This window comes from Stylophora pistillata, chromosome 2 (genome assembly GCF_964205215.1).
Source record: "Stylophora pistillata chromosome 2, jaStyPist1.2, whole genome shotgun sequence".
Lineage (NCBI taxonomy): Eukaryota > Metazoa > Cnidaria > Anthozoa > Scleractinia > Pocilloporidae > Stylophora > Stylophora pistillata.
Genome location: NC_142520.1, coordinates 44,192,378 through 44,212,659, shown reverse-complemented (window position 1 = coordinate 44,212,659; position 20,282 = coordinate 44,192,378). Strand labels below are relative to the sequence as shown.

General features: G+C 36.5%; 2 protein-coding genes across 2 annotated transcripts in view; one reads left to right on the top strand and one right to left on the bottom strand.

Moving 5' to 3' along the window:
- Positions 1 to 1,058: 1,058 nt before the first annotated feature.
- Positions 1,059 to 3,914, bottom strand: LOC148739731 (uncharacterized). Its single transcript, XM_088750107.1, has 3 exons — positions 3,844 to 3,914; positions 2,599 to 3,613; positions 1,059 to 2,080 (listed from the first exon to the last, which is right to left on the bottom strand). The coding sequence occupies exons 2-3, from the start codon at positions 2,834 to 2,836 to the stop codon at positions 1,962 to 1,964; spliced, it is 357 nt and encodes a 118-aa protein (XP_088606233.1). The 5' UTR covers positions 2,837 to 3,613; positions 3,844 to 3,914; the 3' UTR covers positions 1,059 to 1,961.
- Positions 3,915 to 18,239: 14,325 nt separating this feature from the next.
- The window catches only part of LOC148739730 (uncharacterized), a 14,367-nt gene continuing 12,324 nt past the window's right edge, over positions 18,240 to 20,282 (top strand). The window contains exons 1-5 of the mRNA XM_088750061.1: positions 18,240 to 18,380; positions 18,618 to 18,806; positions 18,890 to 19,025; positions 19,415 to 19,467; positions 19,914 to 19,964. Of these exons, the coding sequence (XP_088606187.1) occupies positions 18,255 to 18,380; positions 18,618 to 18,806; positions 18,890 to 19,025; positions 19,415 to 19,467; positions 19,914 to 19,964 (555 nt within the window). The 5' untranslated portion in view covers positions 18,240 to 18,254. The remainder of the gene's footprint in view (positions 18,381 to 18,617; positions 18,807 to 18,889; positions 19,026 to 19,414; positions 19,468 to 19,913; positions 19,965 to 20,282) is intronic.

Genomic DNA, 20,282 nt, shown 5'->3' with positions numbered 1-20,282 from the left:
GTTTAGACAATGTTGCGATTCAGTGTAGGAAACAAGGACCCATTAAAATCGTCCTTTTTCAATTTCCTCATACTGTAACTAAAAATACGATCTTCGTAAAACGATGGTAACTCACAGCACCTCCAGCTGAGTATTGTTGCGGAAAATGTCTTGTGGTAACGTCTTCAGCAGGTTTTTTCTTAATAGCCTAATGAGGAATCGTTAAAATACATACGCCAAGACAAAAACCAAAAAATGATTAAAAATTAACTCATCCTGAAATATTTTGAAGGAACTGCAACCTAATAACAGCAATATCCCTCAAATTCCACGATGATATCAGCCAGTGAGCTTGATGTTGTAAGAAGAGTCTTTTTTCATTTCAAGAGAGATCGTGGAGCATTTATATTGAGGAATAACTGTTTGCCGTGAACACTGTAATATCCTCATTATCAGGATGGTGGGTTACGAGGAAAATAAGGGTGATACCGCGCTATTGTTCCTTCCTTTGTTCTGGGTGATCGTCCTTGTGTGGATATTTTGCAAGAAATATTTCAGCAAACATTTAATATTCTGATGTTTTTATTAAAAGTCCTTCTTTTACTTTTGAGGGTTTCTTCACCCACAGTAATAGAAAAAAAACATTTCTCAATGAAGCCCGTGTACTGTAGCTCTGCTCCTGAGAACAGTACCCGGTCGGATCGTAACAGTTATATTCTTTTTTGTGGGTATAAGGAGAGAAACACTATGACGTGAGGGTTTGGATGTAAAAATTTTACATTATAAAGAACAGCTGTCATACGCATGGATCTTTTAGCAAGATTGCCATTCGTTCTTCTTATAAGGTGTAATTATAGTAAGAAAAAAGCATCATTTTGTGACCCAAACAAGTTGAAACTTACAGGCCCTTCAGCTTTGTGTTTGCACTGAATATGTCTTGTGGCAAGTCCTGTAGCTGGTTGTTTTCCAATTCCCTGTAAAATTGTCACAAGCTGGTTATATACGTATAAAGGAGATACTTTTATTTATCATTATATTAAGGAGGAGAGTCTTAGCTTACAGTGCCTCCAGTTGGGTGTTATTTCTGAAAATGTCTTGTGGCAAGTCAGTCAGCTCGTTGTCACTCAAGTTCCTGATAAGAATTTATGCGAAATACGGGGACATGGATTAATACAAACTAATTCAAAATTCCTTATCAATATATTACTCCAACCTGTGCTATAGAGTAGAGAAACGGTTAGCGAGCTGGGTTATTGTATTGTTAAGTACTTCTTTCCACCCAGAAGTATTAATGGGTACAGGTGACCCATCAAGGAAATTTTGATAACATGCTGAGGGGTAACTCTTGCATTGATGGATTAGCATTCCATCCAGAAGGGGGTTTTAATATATGTCCTCCTTGTTGTTTCGTGCCGCACGAAACTTGGCTAAGACCTACCTAGATGAGCCATAAGCAGCTTTTACTTAACTGTACTAATTAAGTGTATCATGAGCTTCTTTGACCCACTTCACTAAATTACTGCCACTTGCAATGTAATGTAAAAGCTCCGACTGTACGATGTCCGATGTATCCCAATAAGCAAACCTTTCATGATCAATGTCCATCTTATTTTTTCAGCTACACGCAGGTTCTTTAATATACAAGATTTGTGGCATGCGCATTGCACATAACAGCTCATGGGAGAGGACCAACTCAGGGTTAATAGCCTTTTTCTGGAGCCAAATGTTTCCAGGTTATTTTCTTTCAAAGACCCCAAGAGGTTTAACCCAATTCTGTGTTGCAGATTGTAATCCAAACGAAATCCCATGACTCGACCATTCGTTGTGTTGCATGCAAAGTAATCCTTCGGAAACCTGTTGGCCTGAGTCCGATGACAACTTGAGAGGCATTTCTTTGGGAGTGAGACATAATGGGAAAGAGAGGCGATTGAAGCATTCTGTTGGCTCTACTCTCCTTCGGTTTTAAACTTGTGTAATTATACTCACAATTTTACCGCAGCAAGTGGAACTTTCCATTGAAATGAGGAAAGTTTTTTTCCATTACAATTTACAGTGAAGATGGTTCCATTGAAGGTGTTACATTCGCAAGGATCTGGGCACTCTAAATATGTGGGACGAAAAACTGTTAAAATGGAGGTTTTCATCGAAAGCTTCAAATTTTAAATAGAATGAAACGTTATCTTGATTGTTAATTTGCTAAGGTAAACAACCACTGAAGAGGTAGACTCTAGCAATTACCTTAAAAGTAACGAGCATGGTTGAGGATGGGGAGATCAAAATGAATCGAAAAGCCCAAATTAAACCTCAGGGGTTTAACTTAAATTTTTCGAATTCGGCAATCCCTGGAATAACTTCTTCTAGTAGTGAATCTTTCTTAAAAGCCATGAAATAGCCATTTAAGAAAAAATATATATATATATTCCGCGTATGAATTTGACATTTCTCTCTCCTTCCATTTGTGTGTTCTTTTTTTTTTTTTAGAACAACCTCATCAACATTTGACAGGGAAAACAAATTGCTTGCAAGGAAAAGAACAAAAATTAAAATAATACAGGCTAAGACAATCCAATTATGAAAAAACTGACACAGTTCTCCTGAAAAATTATGAAAGCAACTCACCTTCAATCCTGAGGCTGATCTCTCTCTTTAATATCTTTTCAGCTCTTCGTACTTCGCAGCTGTAATTCACATTGTTTTCTGTTGTGACAAGAAGCTCGTACTTTACACTGGTACTGTTTTGGACAACAACTCCGTTTTTTCTCCATACAATGTATGGAGCTGGCGCACCTTCCACTGGGCACCACAAGCTGGAGTTTTTCTTCCAAGATACAGACTGCGTCTTTGGTACTTCGAGCATGATTGGAGCGACTAAACAGGACGATGGATCAGAAAAAGTCTCTTTGAAGTAATCAATTGTAAGAGCAATCTTAGTAAAGTATACTGGAATAGAAAACCATGTAAAATTATGGGCATGAAGTAATTAAGACACTCTGCATGCATATTTAAAAAAGATACTTTAATTCTGGCAAAAGTTATTGTTCAGGCTGAATAAATATAGGAACTCTATCTTCCTCTTTTACCATTTTTTATTTTTCGCTCTGCCTGTTCGACTGTTCGTGTTTACCTGGGAATTGAAGTCGTTTAACTCGGAAATTATGATAAGCTCTACTACTGAGGAAAACGTACGAGTGATATAAGAGTTATTAGAGCCACTTAATACTATTTGATCTATATTAAAAAGGCTAGTTGTCCTTATAAATAATTACAAAAGTATAAGAAGATAAATTCATGCCTTTTTCATTCAGGGATCTACCAGTGTAGAATGCAGTGAAATTATAGTGATTATACGGAAAAAATTTCAACCACATGTATCGTCCACTGGCCGAACGCTCTACGCCAGTTCTGTACTCCCCACAGAGTACACCAAGAGCATTGGCTGTCTGATTATTACCATCACGAACCTCAAGATAGATACCCCCCAGACATGGAAGTCGAAGGTCTGGTGTGTTGCTCATGGTAAAGTGCAGTTGCACGTAGTTCCCTTTTGGAACCGAGAGAACATATGTTTCCCTAAACCAAGGGACTCTTTCCCATCCTTGTACACGTAGAGAATACTTCAACCGAACTGCGACAACTGCAAGAAATAAATTATTTAGTTTACACCAAAACAAATGATAGTTGAAATAAAGCATTGCTAAATGATAAGGACCAAGAAAAGTCTGCTAGGGTCACACTCATCATCTCCCTTCCTACGCACTAGCACTACCCGTAGGGCTCCTTTCTGCTCCCATCAGGCAACAACTGTAGTGTACATCGTGATAGCCAACACTTTAGACAACTATTATGTACGACTGAAGTGCTTACAGAAAACAAGGATGAAACTCCACTTGACCATTGAGAATACCATCACAATGTCTTCCACTTCGTTTGCTGAAGAAGTAAAGTTTTAAGTATTAAATTTTGTCCTTTTCCCCAACTTTTTAATTCATACACAAGTTCTCTTGAGTAGAACTCCTATCGAGTTGGTGATTTTACTTCCATAGATCCATGAGCAGTGTTTCCCGTTCCGTTAAAGCCGAAAAACGTATTAACAAAGAAGTGATATTCGTTAGTTTCGTAAGGGTCAGCTAAAGGTATTTCTGAAGTGAGAAAATTTATCGAACCATTTGTTTTAACTTTCCTTAAATTTTCTCTACTAATGTCTGTTTAAAAAATAAATAAATAAATAAAAGATAGGTCACCGCGCTTGTTAAAGAGATGTGATGGGCCAAACATACATTTATATTTGTACTGACACTAATCACGCGGGTCGTTTCATCGGTTCCCGTACATTTTCCAGTAGTTAAAAGCTAGCTGAGTTTTTAAAAACCACTTGAAAAGAACTTGTTGGAAGAAATTCTCGAGAGTACGTAGCAATTTAATATGTAATTTGTGGTAAAATCACGCAATTTTAAACGCCATCGACTCAAAACGTTGCTAGACTCGTTGCTTTCAAGGTCATAATTTGCATCCTCAAGAAACGGGCCTCGTGCACTCTTTTAGCTACATCATTTTCCCCTTCGATTATTATTATTATTTTTTTAATTTCTCAAATTTAAAGGGGATAATTTTTACACCAAGATTTTGCAAGATTTTGGTCCATTTATTGAAAAACAATACCGTGTTCTAGGAATGCGCGCACGTTTATTTGCCTGATTACATGATATTTATGCACAGTACGGGATGCTCAGAGCAATGCTGTGTTAAATATTGGTTTTCCTTTGTTTATCAAAGCATGAACTTACTCCGTAATAGTCTTGAGAATAAAAGAAAGGTGTTTGAATTAAAAGTGGTGCTGAAAGTGGAACAGAAGGGCTCAAACAGACAAACATATAAATAGTGCAACCATAAAATATTGGGCACTTCAAATTCAGTTGATATCATTTGCATTCACCAGTTTAAAAGGCCAGTCTGTGTCTTCAACATTTCTTTTTCCATGATTATAATAGTAGAGGGACTAAGTTTCGCATGGTGTATTTCACTGGTAGATTCAATGATTTTGATAAGTAAATTAAGTCATCACTTGGTAACGTATACCGTAAAATATATAACTTGCTCAAAGGAGAGCGGCTCAGTCACCGAAGGACTAACTGCCTTCCGTGCAATTCAGTAAAACACATCTAAAGCTATCTCTTCTAAAAAAAAGAAACGCTCCATGTCAAATTTTGTACAAGAATAAAATAGGGGGCGGGGGGGGGGTATTAACATGAATTTCTCTTGTTCACATTTAGTACTACACTTTAGTTTTAAAAAGCTATTTCGAAATTTTAATTCACGTCAAATCTATTGACAGAATGTTCAACTTACGACCACCATCTTCGAGAAGTTGTCACTCAGATCCAGAGAGACATTTGATACACCTTTGCATGACTCAACCATTAGGAAAAAGGAGCAGAAAAATAAAAAGCAGAAAAAGCTATACAAAGGTCAGAATCATTTTATTCCTTTTTTTCTTCTATCACAAAATTGTTGCGCTTGACGATGAATGCGTTAAATCCAACTCGAACCAACCTCAAATTACTTAAAATATGGATATTTTTTTTTAGGGAGCGAGGACTTTTCTGAAGCAATGTGCAGCTAGAGGCGACTGGTCGATCCTAAAAGTGGTTCACGAAATGAAACGCTATGAAATAAACAGTGTTGTTTTCCCTTTTAATTTAAATGAAACAACAGCATTCTTCTCTTGATTTATAGCTAACTGACTTTCAAACCGTTTGCAAAAAAATATTCTTACATTTAGCACCATTATAATCTTATTCAAGTACTACTGTTCGGTAAGTTTTTGCTCTTGTAATATTACTGAGCCAGAGAAAAAAGATCAAACTTGCTTGCTCCAGATTGTTGGTGAATTCTAATAAACTTATTGATTATTTTAGAACGTTCACGTAGACTGACTACCCGCTTCGACGCCTTCCTTTGTTGTGACTAGGCGTCTGCTCGAAAATGTTCTATTACTGATAGGAAAAATGATATGTTGATTACTTAATATTACTAAAAGCTGAAGTACTTATTTTGGAATTCAAAATCCTTCAATGTGGATATAAGGCAAACATTTGAAATACATAATTCAGAAATACTCAAGGAAACTGTCTTTATTCAAATAGGAACAGATGTTCGTGTATGTTTAATTCTTCCACGAAAGAAAAGATGAGTAATTGTGAAGTGCTCATTGAATTTAGTTAGAATAAGGTTCTTGTTAAAAAAACTACTTCTCATAGTCCATAAGGTGTTTTACAACTTCCTTAGCAAGAAAATCAATGGGATATTTAAAGTTTTGGAAGACTTAGCAGAGTGCACGCGCTGTTAATGACAAATTGTTTCTTTTTATCCCGAATGTTTTAACACCGTGTAAAACGCATTTTAATGCGCAACTTACTGTTACTTCGATTAAAAGCGAAAAGGAATACAATACCGGTTGTGGTGGAATTGGTGGAGAAATATGTTATAGGTTCAGTTGTTGTAAAAATACATTGCATATTCATCAACAGGATGAACATCTTTAGTGACAAGTTAGTCATGATGCAAGAAAGATGGCTGACCGCTTTCATAAAAAGACCTCGTAATAAAGAACTGGGTAATTGGGTTATTTATTTGCCTAAGATGTATCTGCAGCAATTAGAAAACCGTTGTAATTCTTTCTCTTTGGCAAAAGAGCGGCCACTGCTCCTTCGAGCGGCAGATGCTCTGATCTTTTCTCTTCTTTAATTTGCATGACTTCAAAATAAACCAGTCATCTATTCTTAACCTTTTCGACCTACAACGTCGCAAGAAATCTATTCAAAAGCATTCTTTGATTATTAGGAAAGTTTAAGAAACGTCAGTTTCGCAAATTTTTTTTGTCCGACTGAATACTCTTCAAAATAAGCAGTCTCTTAATTCTTGCATCCAACCGACCGGTTACATTGCATTGGAAGTAGAAAGAGAAGTTACACTTTGATCACTGCACTGTACTAATTGTTGCACAGTATAAAATCAAAAAACGTGTCGAACGTTTTTGATATAAGGGAAAATATTTGACAAATGAGTTAATATTTTCCCTCAAACCTGCTTTCCTTATTTCTTCCAGCCTTCCCCCTTAATAACAGAAGGTATAAAGGTTTGATTTCAAATTTTTAGGTAAATCGAAGAGAAGCAATATTTACAGTTGTTCTTTTTCAAATGATCATTTCCGTTACTCGGTGAAGACAATTTTCATCGTTCACAAACTGACTGCTTGATGACATTTGAGTTCCAATTTTCCGCCGGTTTCCATAAAATTTTAGCATTTCCAATGTAAATTACCGAATGGAAAGTACACATTCTTGTGAACTATTTCCGAGTGTCTTACCACTAATCGACTACCGAGTGTCTTACCACTAATCGCCTACCGAATGTCTTGCTACTAATTGATTACCGAGTGTCTTACTACTACTTGACTCTGATGATGACCTCCGCACAGTTTGTCGAAACGTCAGTCACTACCACCGACAACATTCCTTCTCAGGACTACACTCACCCGGACGATCACACTACACTTTCACACTTACTTCTAATGATTTGTGTCTTTGTCGAAGGATTTGGACTCTTCCGAGTCTATCATAAATGATCCTGAATTCTCAACATCATTCTTTCCTAAAAATATACCGATTTTGGTAAGGAGAAATGCGATTTTGATCGATAACGTGAAGGGCTATGTCAAAAAAAAAAAAAAGGTCTCAGGCATTTCTAGGAAAAGAAAAATCAGCGAATCGAAGTACGTTGCTTTTAAAAAGTCCGGGAGCTAGAATATTTAAGATATTGTGGGGACAACCATAGCAAAAATAAACTCATCGAAAGGATCGACATCTGTAAAACCAAAGAAGCTAATTTGTTAAGAACAACAAATTTCTACTGCTTTCAAATCTAACATTTCTACCGTATTGAGAGCGACAGATATGATTAAACGAAAGGCATCTTAAATATATAAACACTACCACGAACGGCACAGCGAAGTCCCGAAAGACTTACTGAAACGTTTTAGCATTCTGAAAAAATGTAGTAACAAGTTCGATTGTTTGGTGAACGAAATGCTTTTCATCAGAGACCTAAAACCCACTCTGAACTTGCAAAGCGATTCAATTCGCGCAAAATTATTTGTATAATTAGCTCCTAACATATTTATGCTAACTTAGTGTTACACCTTGCCGCAAATTTTGTAATTTTTATTTCTCCTTGACAATGGCGTCATGATGACACCGAAACGTCGTTTTTTATCGTTAATTCTCTCAGTTCTCATTAAAAGACCACTTAACAACGTACCGAAGTGAGAAACAAGAATTTTAATGTAATCATTGAGCTATTAGCTTAGAATTCAGTTACGAAATGAACCGTTAAAAAAATAATTCAGATACAATGAATATATGAAGTTCATATATTTTGAACTACGGTATTAAATACGTATGATGCACGATCCTCGCAGTAGAGAGCGCTATTTATGCAATAGCGAAAATCAGACCTGAAAATAATCAGGCCTGTACGGGATTCGAACCACTGACCTCTGCGATACTAGTGCAGCGCTCTACCAATTGAGATAATAAGCCAACTGGGAACAGGTCGTTAAGTTGATTCGTAATAAACCCGTGATGATAAATCAGATACAATGTATATATGAAGTTCATATATTTTGAAGTGCGGTATTAAATACGTATGATGCACGATCCTCGCAGTAGAGTTCGAATCCCGTACAGGCCTGATTATTTTCAGGTCTGATTTTCGCTATTGCATAAATAGCGCTCTCTACTGCGAGGATCGTGCATCATACGAGAAAATTAATTGGTGATTCATAGCGATCGATAACAAATATATTTTGATTCAAATGCATTGAGATAAATTTCCATAAGCATATTATATTCCTCATATCAGACGAAAGCAAGGCCTGCAACAAGGAGAACTCTCCACATTCCATACCTTGTTTGGTGCTTTACAACCTCTAAACAAATATAACGGTGCTTTTTTATTTCTTTTGAAACGCTGAACAAAATCCTAACAGATGCGCAAATTAAAATATTGTATTCGTATCGTGTATTTATCATATGAAGTAAAAAAAAATAGAGAACATGGTATGAATTCTCTTTCTTATCAACAAACTGCCTCTTATTTCGCCTGTAGTGTTTTCTATCCCCTCACGCAAAAAAAAAAAAAAAAAAAAAAATTGATGATATCTTTAGAATTTTGAAATACATAAATCGAAATCCTAGCGTTGTGGATTAGTTATCCTTTTATCCACCAATCAGCTGTTATTTTTTTCTTATTTCTTACAAGCTGCCTGCTTCTTGTTTTGTTCTCTCACGTAAGTATTATTTGACTTTTTTATTCGATCAGTTTGATCGTTTTCCAAACTTCTCAACACCATTGTTCTTGACAATACAGCGATGTTAGTGGGGGAAATGAGACTTTCGTGAATTAGTTAAAGTTTTGTCATAAATTTATTCAAGTTTCACTAATTTTTGTGTTGTCCTTGTTTTGACAGCTAGCTAGGCGTAAAATGCACATCTAGAGCATAGGTCACAGATACTCTGGTCAAAAACTGAAAGAAATCAACTTGATTAAACATACTTCGCTGTGAGGAAATATTTTAGAAGCTATGTTTAAGCAGAACACGGAGCATATATTCATAAACAGGATCAACATTTGTACTGATAGTGTAGATATCTAGCAATAAAAGAAGGAAAGCTCGCCGCCTTTGGATAAAAAGAGCTCGTAATAAAATAGTCAGGTTATTCATCAATTTCAAAATTCATCAGTAATTCGAAAACCATCACTATTCGTTCTTTTTGGCAAGGAATGCCCATTGCTCTTTAAAGGACAGATGTTTCGATCTCTTCCCTATAATTTTGAAATGCATAAGTCATCTTGTTATATCATTTATGGTGCGCACGTCGCAAGAAACTATTAAAAGTGTTTTATAAATTAAGATGTAGAAAAGCAGGAGAAATGTTAGTGTTGCAATTTTGTGGTCTAACCAGTCTCGTTATTCTCACAGCCAATCCGCTTTAGTTTCTATAACATATATTGAAGATAGAAGGAGAAATTGCACTTTTGCAGTAAATGTTTCATGGCACATCATCAAAGAAATTACAAAAGAAAAAAGATTTGTATGCATTATGCGCTATCTATATATTCAGGTAAAAAGAATAACAGATTTAGGATTTTTTCTCCCCACAGATAGACTGCTTTAATTTCTTTTTCGTCTGTTGTTTTACAATTTCTTAATGAGTGGTAAACTTTTACTTTTAATAACTGTATGTCCGTCACTCTGTGAATATCATTGTTTTATAGTTTACAAGCTGACTGCTTCATGTCTAATTTTCGTTCATTTGACTTTCAAATTTACGTCAAACTTGGAAAAACGCAAAAGAAACATGTTTCCTTTTCGGTAGAATTTCCATTTCCATTGTAAAGTATCATCACAAAACACACATTCTTGTATGTCGAAGAATTCAGACCTTTTCTATGTCGATCATTATCCTTAACTCTTACTATTTTTATTGCTGAAAATATACTAGCGTTGGTATGGAAAAATTTAATTGTGAGAAATAATAAAAAAGTAATGAAAGAAAATATTCATGTTTCAGTTATTCCGTGTCTCTGTTTCGCAGAAAACGACGGCGTAATATGCATCAAAGGAATAACATGAGAATCACAAACACTAAGAAAAAAATGCAAACCATGCGGGAGATAGAATAGTTCGGAATAAATATTGTGATAAAGTTATCAAAAGTATCGACATCTGTGCAGCCAAAGAAGATTATTTGTCATCAACCAAAAAATGCTTATTGCTTTTAAACCTAATTATTCTAGAGTATAGGAAGCGAGAGGGAATTGAATTAAACTAATATATAGGAAAATAACTGAAAGTAATAAAGCTCTTATGTTTAGTACCTGAATGTTGATTGTCCCTTTACTCTGTTAGAAACTGATCGCATTTATCTGCATATTAAGCAGAAGACAATTAATCCACACAGAAGTAAAGATTTTTACAGCTGTTGTTTTAAATAAGTAAAAAGTTAAAAGAGACAAACTTATATCACATATTTCGTTCAATTCGTTCAAGCTACGCGTCCAACTTAAAGAATGAAATTAAATCGTTATTTCGTTTTCCTCGCTTTTTAGTTTCTAAAAAATGAAGGAAGTCTGGAAGAAAGTCTGGAATTTAAAACATTGCGAATGTCACCCCATACTTTAAAGGAGGGAAGTTCTTATAGAAACAAAATCCGATATACAGACAGCCTTTACAAGTCCGAAATCGGAGTTTTCCATCGTACGCTCCATCCTTGCTTCTTTGCAATTTTTCACCACCTACGAATGGTCATAAGTTAGTCTATTACCGGCGGGGAAGCGTTTTTCAACCCCCCCTGCATGGTTCCTAATTAATAGCCCCGTCATGGGTCATTGAAACGTAGTCCCGTCCGTTGTCATCTAACAAGAACTTGAAACTTTGCTTCGTCAACTATCGTAGACCTTCGCGTCCTCGACGACATCAGCACAAGGTTATATGAAGCAGGATATTCCGTAGAAGACCCCAAGGATTATCTCTCCGGATTTCATTTTACGTCTTCATCTTTTGGAAATCTGCTACTAGAATTCAAGGTTTGTGTTTTGAGTTTTCTTTGTTCTCGCGCTTGTTTATTAGCTTTATCTGACTCCGGAGGAGCCTGTTTGACGCTTGGAAATCGGGAGATGACAAAACACGGAGCCCTATTCCATGGAGTAGGGCTCCTTGTTAAAATACTTTATAAACATGGTAAATCGTTTAGCTGTACATATCTTAATGTATTTTGCGCTTGCCAGCTCTATGATTGTCACAGTTAGACACAGTCCACGAAGTGACCGCCATCTTGAATTGAACATTAAACTGCTGGCCACTTCAAATAGAAGGCTTAAATGTAATCCATGAACGTTTTCGTTGATAGGCCGAGTACCATCTTTATTTATAATCTTCAAGAGGCCAAAAGTACGGTCATCCTTCATTCGGCAGCAGGTATTACGTCTTTCAAGATACTTGTTTAGGTAGGGCGTCTCTAAGAGGTTTGGCGTTCAATCTATTAACAAAAGGCCGCGTGGGTTTCGTAATTGTGTGAAGCGATGAGGATAAAAGCCAGGACAAAAAAAGGAATTCGTGTGTTTAAACTGACCTTCTCTTCGCCCTTCTATTTGTAGTGTAATAAAATTGAGATATGTAAAGAAACAAAAAATAAAAACACCGATGGGTCAGTAAATTATCCGACTGGACAATTGATTTGGAAAATGTAGTAAGTTTAAATATTTTACCTCGTGCAGAACTCGAAACAGTGAGTTTTATTTATCGTATGAAGTTTTTTTTTTTTTTATCTTCCAGTCAAAGAACTCATTACACAGCGCGAAAACCAAAATGGGGGAAGCTGTAAGACTGAGAGCCCCCTACCCCATAAAAATTGGGATGTATAGAACTTTAATTTGACAATCGGTGAGCGGGAAAGCTCAAAATGTATTTACTAAATATATGTACATTTATACGATTTACCATGTTTATGAAGTATTTTATTCGACCACTACATGAGTTTTAGGGGTACTCCGTTTAGGTATTCCAAAGGGTACTCCATGGAGTAAGGCTCCGCGTTTTGTCATCTCCCCTTGGAAATCTGTGCTTTTTGATGTGGAGATATCCCCTGTTAAATGGCGGATTGTTGAGGTATCTTTCAATTGCACTTCGCAATCCAAGAAGGGATGACCTTGAATACAATGCACCATCTTTTGTTCGTGCTTCTGTGTAAAATTAGCGGAGATTTAGGTCAAACTCTTTGTTGTTGGAGGTTCTTGGCCACTTTTTTTTTCACTGCACCAATCTATTAAAAAAACGGAAAAAACGGATGTCATATGAAAAAAAAAAAGATTTTTATCGGTGTTTTGGTATTCATTTGCGAGAGGAAGTTGTAGTTGTTGGTTAGAAACGTGTGTGTGCTAGCCAATCTTGAAATTATCCACTTTCATTGGTTGTCTTTTTTGGCGAGAAGATCAAGCAAATGTGCGCCCACCCTATTCGAGGTTTTCATATTGTATTTATTATATTTTTTACAAAAAAAAAACTTACCTTCGAAAACTCGGATAGCCCATTTGGTGGATTTTTTGGTTTTCTCTTTTTGCGCTCTTGTAATATGTCGTCTATTGCGGCACTTGACATGTTTTCAAATAATTGCTTATTTAAGTTGCCGCCTCGCTCATTGTTTTCATAACTCACTAGCGGGTGGGTCGCATTATTACTGACAGTAGCCTCTAAATCTATTGACGCTAATAGCTCGTTTTCTCTTCGTCTTCTAGGTCGTAAAGGACATCTGGGTCGAATAAAAACTCGAGAGAAAAGTTTGGGATTTGGTCCGCCATGTTACAAACTGGCAGATAGCTCCACAGCTTTAACTCCATGTTCTCTTTTAACAATAGAGTGTTTCTGTCCGGGAACTATCGGCTGATAGTTGTCCCGCGGAAATTTGATGTTCGTAAAACAGGTATTTGCCCGAGAAGCGAGGCATCGAGTGCAAATATGCTAGTTTTAAGAACATCAAATTTCGAAGGGGCAACTATTAGACCGATATTTCCGAGACGTAAGCACTCTGTTGTCTTTATTGTTCACCACTAAATTTTCTTCCGCGCGCCAGTTGATAAACAGTCAAAACACACTAAATGCAGATTGATCAAACATTTATTCATGCATACAGCCTGTCACAAATGTCAATAATTAGCAACCGTACCGTTTACTAATTATTATTTACTGTTTTACTATTATTTCATGGAAAATACAAGCCAATTTACACAACCTGCATATAGTATTAGCTGGTCTTGGCGGGTATTAGTAATAAATAAGTAAATACTACACATTGTAAGCTAATAAAAGAATTCCATTACTACTAAAATATTACTGCGGTTGTAAGTTTTGCATTAGTTTACTATATTATGAGTTAAAAGATACGCACAGTTGTCATACAAATGAAATACAATAAAATTACTAGTGAGTTAAAACAAGACAAGACATTAAAACAAGACATTGTACTCGTACATTTGCTAAATGATACGTTATACCTGTCAGAATTGAAAAGTCACTGTTTTTTCCGATCTGCCTAGCTTCGCGGTCGTCAAACCATTCAAACTTTTTCACGGATGAGTACTATCTATCCGAGTATTTTCCGCGGACAAGCACTATGGGCTGATAGCGTCACGTGATCAATTTAAACCAATAACAATCGGAGAAAATTTAGTGGTGAACTATACATACATAACATACATAAGCTTTATTTATACACGGTATCAATTTCATTTAATATATGCTCTTCCATCGGGCCGCGTGTAACTTAAATATGCAAATAATCATTCATAAGCAATCTAAAACGAACACTATTTCTACTAATTAATATAATTATACAACTTATGCTAATACTAATATTCCAATACTATATACCAACAGCAATGCTAAAACTAAAAACTAATACTACAACTTGTCACACAATAAGAGCTATTAAATCCAAAACTAAAAAGATTTTTAAGATTATGACAAAAAGCAATTGCTATGTCAGCAGGGATTCTTTGAAGGCAGTAACAGTCGGGTCTGGGTTTTGCTAGTAGTTTAGAGGCTGTTCCATAGTGTAGCACCTCGATAGTGCAGGCTACGTTTTCCGGCTTCAGAGAGTGGTCTAGGAGTAAAGAGATTATGAGCCGAGCCCCTCAAATTATAGGTATTGGCTTGCGATATTGTTTGAAAAAGATTATGAAGGCGAAGTGGAAAGTGAGTATTGACCACCTTATACATAGCAATCGCTAGCTGTTTAGTTCGCCTTTCTTCAAGTCTATCCCTGCCAAGGTTATGTAATAAACAAGAAGATGGCGTCATATAATCAGAATTGGTTATTATACGAGCAGCCCTATTTTGTAGCTTCTGGAGTCTCTCAGATTGGCATTTTTCGATACAACTCCATACTGGGCTACAATAGTGGAAAAAAGGAACAACCGGGGCATTGTCCCCTCTACTAACTATGTACGTGTTAGTCATGTTAATTAAGGTGTCACGCGGTACTACGGCCCTGGGGCCCGTTTCTCGAAAGTCCCGGTAACTACCGGGCCCGATAACTTATCGGGATGTTTAACGGGAAACTCTACCGGGCCCGAAATAGCGTTTCTCGAAGCACCCGTAAATTTTCCCGGTATTTACGGGGCCCGATGAAATAGCGGGTTGTTACCAATCTCCAGCGCACGCTTCACGCTCGTGCCCGAGAGAAGGAGAAATGGCGTATTCGACGGTCTCGACATTCGGCTGTCATATTTGCTGCCTTGACGCTTTTTGAAAAACACTGCGAAGTTTTCGACGGTCTCATCATTCGATAACGTATTCGACGGGCTCAACGTTCGATTGTTGTCGTTGCAACTGATTTTTGAAGAACACCGCGAAGTTTAACTTCAAAGTTAACGTTGTATCAGAGGAGAGCAAATTATCAATTATTGAGAGAGATCATCGAGATTCCCGTATAACCCCATACTTTATTATGCATTCAATTCTTGGAGAAAGAAAAGCAGAGGCAAAACTACAGATTTCCCTTGGGACTTTGGCTTTGTTTCTTATTAGTATGAGGTTAGACGGAAGTATTTCCAGATCGTCATTTTGCGTAGCCATATTACTTGAAAATGAGGATCACTTGCCTTTTTTGGCTCAATTCGAAGACTTCGATCGACAATTTCGTTCTTGTGTAGGAGTCTAGTCATTTCTGGTGATTCGTTCTCATACTTCCCGATTAGGGATGACATGATTACGTTATTATTTTAGAACGCAACGGCGTTAAAGGTAGGTGCATTAAAATTTATGGTAAGTTCTATTCCATGCATTTAACGCAGTTGAATTGCTTTTCTTTACGTATTTGTGGAGTTCTTTGCGGCCATGCGGGCAACTTCATTCAGTTTACGCGGGAAAAGAAAAAAAAAAAACGCGTAGTGTACGTCTGCCAATCAAGTGGGCTGTTGTTTTGCAACAAACGCTTTTTTTACATGTAAAGGTATGTATGTTTTTCTTTTAATTATTATTACATGTTTCTAATCCAAGCTTGTTATTGTTAATTATTTAACTCTATTCTTTTCTTTTCCTCACTATATGACGGAACTTTAAGGAGGCTCGAAAGGGTTTTCCACAATTAACAGTAAGTGCCAATCAGTAAAAGATATCAGGACTGTCAAGCTTATCATCGGGATAATGACTTGACATATGCTTAACACTATGTTAGGGCAATCTTCTAAGGGGGCTCGTCAGGCACCATCTGTTGCCATGGCAACAGTATAGTAGTTCTAAAAGACCTTCTAAAACTCAGTTTTCTGAAAGATATCTCAAAAACCAAGTCGGTGACCTAGTTTTTTTTTTCAAATTTATTTAACATCATCACATTCTCTATCTGTATACGTGATATAAAAAAAAGACTAACTTGCAGAACTTGAATTATATAGGAAAATGCTGTTTTAAAATGTAAAAAGTTTTCCACTGGATAATTCTTTTTTGAATTTTCTTCAGGAATGCGTAATGATGAAAATAATTTGTACGCAAAAAAACAGGGTAGGTCACCGAACTAATTTTCGAGATATTAGTTCATCAACTTAGCAAGCTTTATTTCCGGTTTTTACAATTTTAGCTCACACTTTTATATCCGTTCACGCGCTTTAAACGATACCGCTGACTCCAGGGCTCATTTTCGCGAGGATGAATCCGTGTTCGCGCGATTAATCAGTAGATGCCCTTAGCGCGGAAAAAATCGTACATCCTGAAGATGGATTCACATTGTTTCGTGATTTTACACATTCCTGAAAAATAAGTCACCATTTGAGACTCAGACTGCTTACTGTTACGACAGTTGGAAATGTAAGAACATTCCGGAGAGAATTCTCTTGCGGAATTCGATATATGATGACAAGTTGATTTTGAAGGTGGCGCCAATACCAGTACAACATTGAGACCGTTAATGTTGAGTTTCTCGTACTGAGATTGTAGTGTAACACGAGACAAACCAGCCTCTGCCAGCTTCTGGACCATGTTTGTCGAAAGATGAAGCTTTCCATCAGACGTCCGGATGGTATCCTGTCGTTGTTCCGAGAAGATGGCTTGATCGAAGGCCTCATTCGGCGATGCACATCTACCAAGATTGACCGTGTAATTGTTTGTGTGCAATTTGAAGTGGAGGAGCGAAAACAATTTGGAGTTAAAAGAATTTGCTTTGACGTCTTCCAGATTGTCATGAGCGTCAAACTAAGTGGAAATCAGGGTTTCATATACTACAGTAATTCGTTGGGCGTCACAGATTTCGCGAATTTCTATATTTTTCAAGGTACTAGAGGTAGGAACAAGCCTTGGCTTCATTTTCCTTTTTTTATCTTTGCCACTGTCATGGACGTGAACTATTATTATTTCGTTTTAAATGGAAAACAAAACAAATTTTGCAATGCTTTCTTAACAAATGCGAGTTTGCATTTTCGTAGTTGTAATTTACAGTTTATCGAGTGAAATATCAACAATCTTTCTCACAAGTTTAAGATGAATATTTTATTTTAATTTTACCGTTTCGGGTTGAATCAGAATTAAAGTCTCATCTACATTTTTACGATCTCTTGTTTGCTGAAAATTATGTTGTTTTTTTTTTTAATGGCAACATTTACTACTCTATTTCCGTTCATATAACATACTTTCAATGTTTACCATCCTGGATCCAACAATGATTTCATTTTGCTTTTCATCTTCCGGTGAGTTGTTTAGGAAAGGTCTCGGTCATTTCATTTTATTAGGAATCAAATTCAATGCGAAACGAATCATAGCACTCAGAAGTATCCACTTTTTCGCGGAACAAAGTAAGACGTACCGAATACACTCGTCGCGACTTTATTGATGGGCTGTTGACTTCGCCATCCTCCTTTAGCTCGTTAAATAAACTTTTTTAGACCACTTTCGGCAAAAGTCCTGCCATCAAAACATTTTCCTACCTACTTTCAAGAAGTAAACTTTCCATTTTTGTTTCTCAAACAACCACTTCCGCTGGAAACAATAGAGGTACCCGGCAATTTTGAAACGCTCATGGCGGCCATGTTTGTTTACAACTCGGATCTGATCGCGTGCGCCATCGCTTCTTACTCTCGCGAGTAATTTGCTTGCGTGTATCTTGGAATTCATTCTCAGCGCGGTCAAAAAAAACCCTTTCGAGCCTCCCTAAAATAACACGGTGACTTTAATGGTGACAATTTATTGTTATTTAAATTTTTTAAATATAAAGATGTCTTCGGAGAAAAAATCGAGAAGCGCAAGATTCACTCCAGCTAAGGGCGAGGCACTTGTTCAGGCCTACCGAAAATATCAAGTAAGCTAAGTTCCGTTTTTATATTGATATTAGTTATATTAAATAGTTATGATGTGAAAGTAGTCTTTGATGAAACTCATGTTGCAGCACATAATAAATCAAATGGTTAAAACAATTTTAAAACTGGGCAACAGTTAAACTAAGTATCCTGTTATAAGTAATAACATCAGAAATCTTCTGTTGATAGATAGTGAATGTATTGAAAAGTCCTTAAATGCGTATTTTGTTTTCCCCTAGTTTATCCTTCAGGCGAAATTCTCAGAGACAGTGTCATTGGAAAAGAAAAAAGGGGCTTGGGGCTACGTTGCTGATGCTGTTGCTGATGCTGAAGACATGACAGGGAATGTGAAGAAGAAGGAGAGGGAGGCCAGAAATAAAGAACTGAGAAGGTTAAGGGTGACAGGAAATGGACATTTAGAATATGAGGTTAGGCTAGCTTTGAAATGAGTGGTGCACTTATCTCCCATGTTGTAAAGCAATTTAATTATGAATGAAATTGCTTTTTATAGGACGATGAAAATGCAGCCAAACACTCTGAGCCCTGCACAGAGAGCCTCACTCCTTCTGAGAAGGAAATTGCCATCATTTTAGGGCCGCAGACTTTCACTGGGATTCCTGGTGGACATGATTCCATGGAGACAGCTGGTGAGAATTACTTTTGTCTTAATCTACCCCAACAAGGTTAGTCTGTTTGAATATCAATTATTATTATTATTGTTATCATTACATTAGTGTCTTAATCTTGTCCAACAAAATTTGTGGTTACACGAATGAAATATCCATATTGTCTGTGAAAGGTCACTACAAATCCCAAGAGCATGAACATCATGAAGTGTTATTAACAAAATACTTCTATAATGCTACATTGAAATATACCAAATGAATGGGAGTAAGGTGGGGTTTAATGTTACAAAAAGGGGAAGGTAGGAAAGTAGGGATGTTTCACCAAAGAGGAAGTAGCTGTATAACCCTTTGGAAAACCATTTACGGCCCTTGTTATTCACCTCATTAGCTTTCACTTTTCATAAATTAAGGGCAGGCAAGCAAAGAAAACATTTCTGAAGAAAATGTTGAAGTTGACTTAGAGGTATAATAATTTTTAATATTTTTGAATTTGTTATAGAATGTACAACTGTTAAAATATTAAACATGAGTTTGGTTTACAACTGCAATATTATCATTTGAAAGATAAAGAGAAAGAACTCGTAAGGTGCATCCAGTACTTGTTATAAATCCAGTAAAAAATACATTCTTGTGAGTCAAGGCTCTCAAGATTTGTGTACTTGAACATTAGTTAGCTCTATTAAAGTTTGAACGTTTATTTTGACCACTACATTGCTGTGTTTTGGATCCCGGAAAAATAATTGACTAATTTATTGCCTTGGGTTTGACCACTCTGTAAGATGACAAACTTTTCTTTCTACAGGCCAACCCTAAGTATGTAAATGATAGATTTAAAAATTTGCTGATTGTGATCATGTTCCACTAATTGTTCTGATGCAGTTAATATTTTTATTATAACTTAATACATAGGAAGTCAGTCTGACAGCTGAAACAAACCACACTGCTTCAGTTTTTATCAAGGTAATATGTTTACATACTTGTTGAAAGTGAATAACACTTGCTATTCAAGTAACTCGTTTGAAAATACCATGCAAATTTTTAGTGCCAACATCAAAATTATTCCAAAAGCAGCCAAACATGGTATGAGGAAGGGACATGGAAGGTGGACGCTAACGTAAAGGCAATGGCAGTGGGAGTAAACTAATAATTATTACAGTGTTATAGTATAACTGTTCTACCAGGATCAACCAACAGTGCTGGATGGTAGTTGTTCCATGTGATGATGATCACTGAAAGTAATGCCTAAAACAACAACAGCTACTAAGAGTTAGTATGATT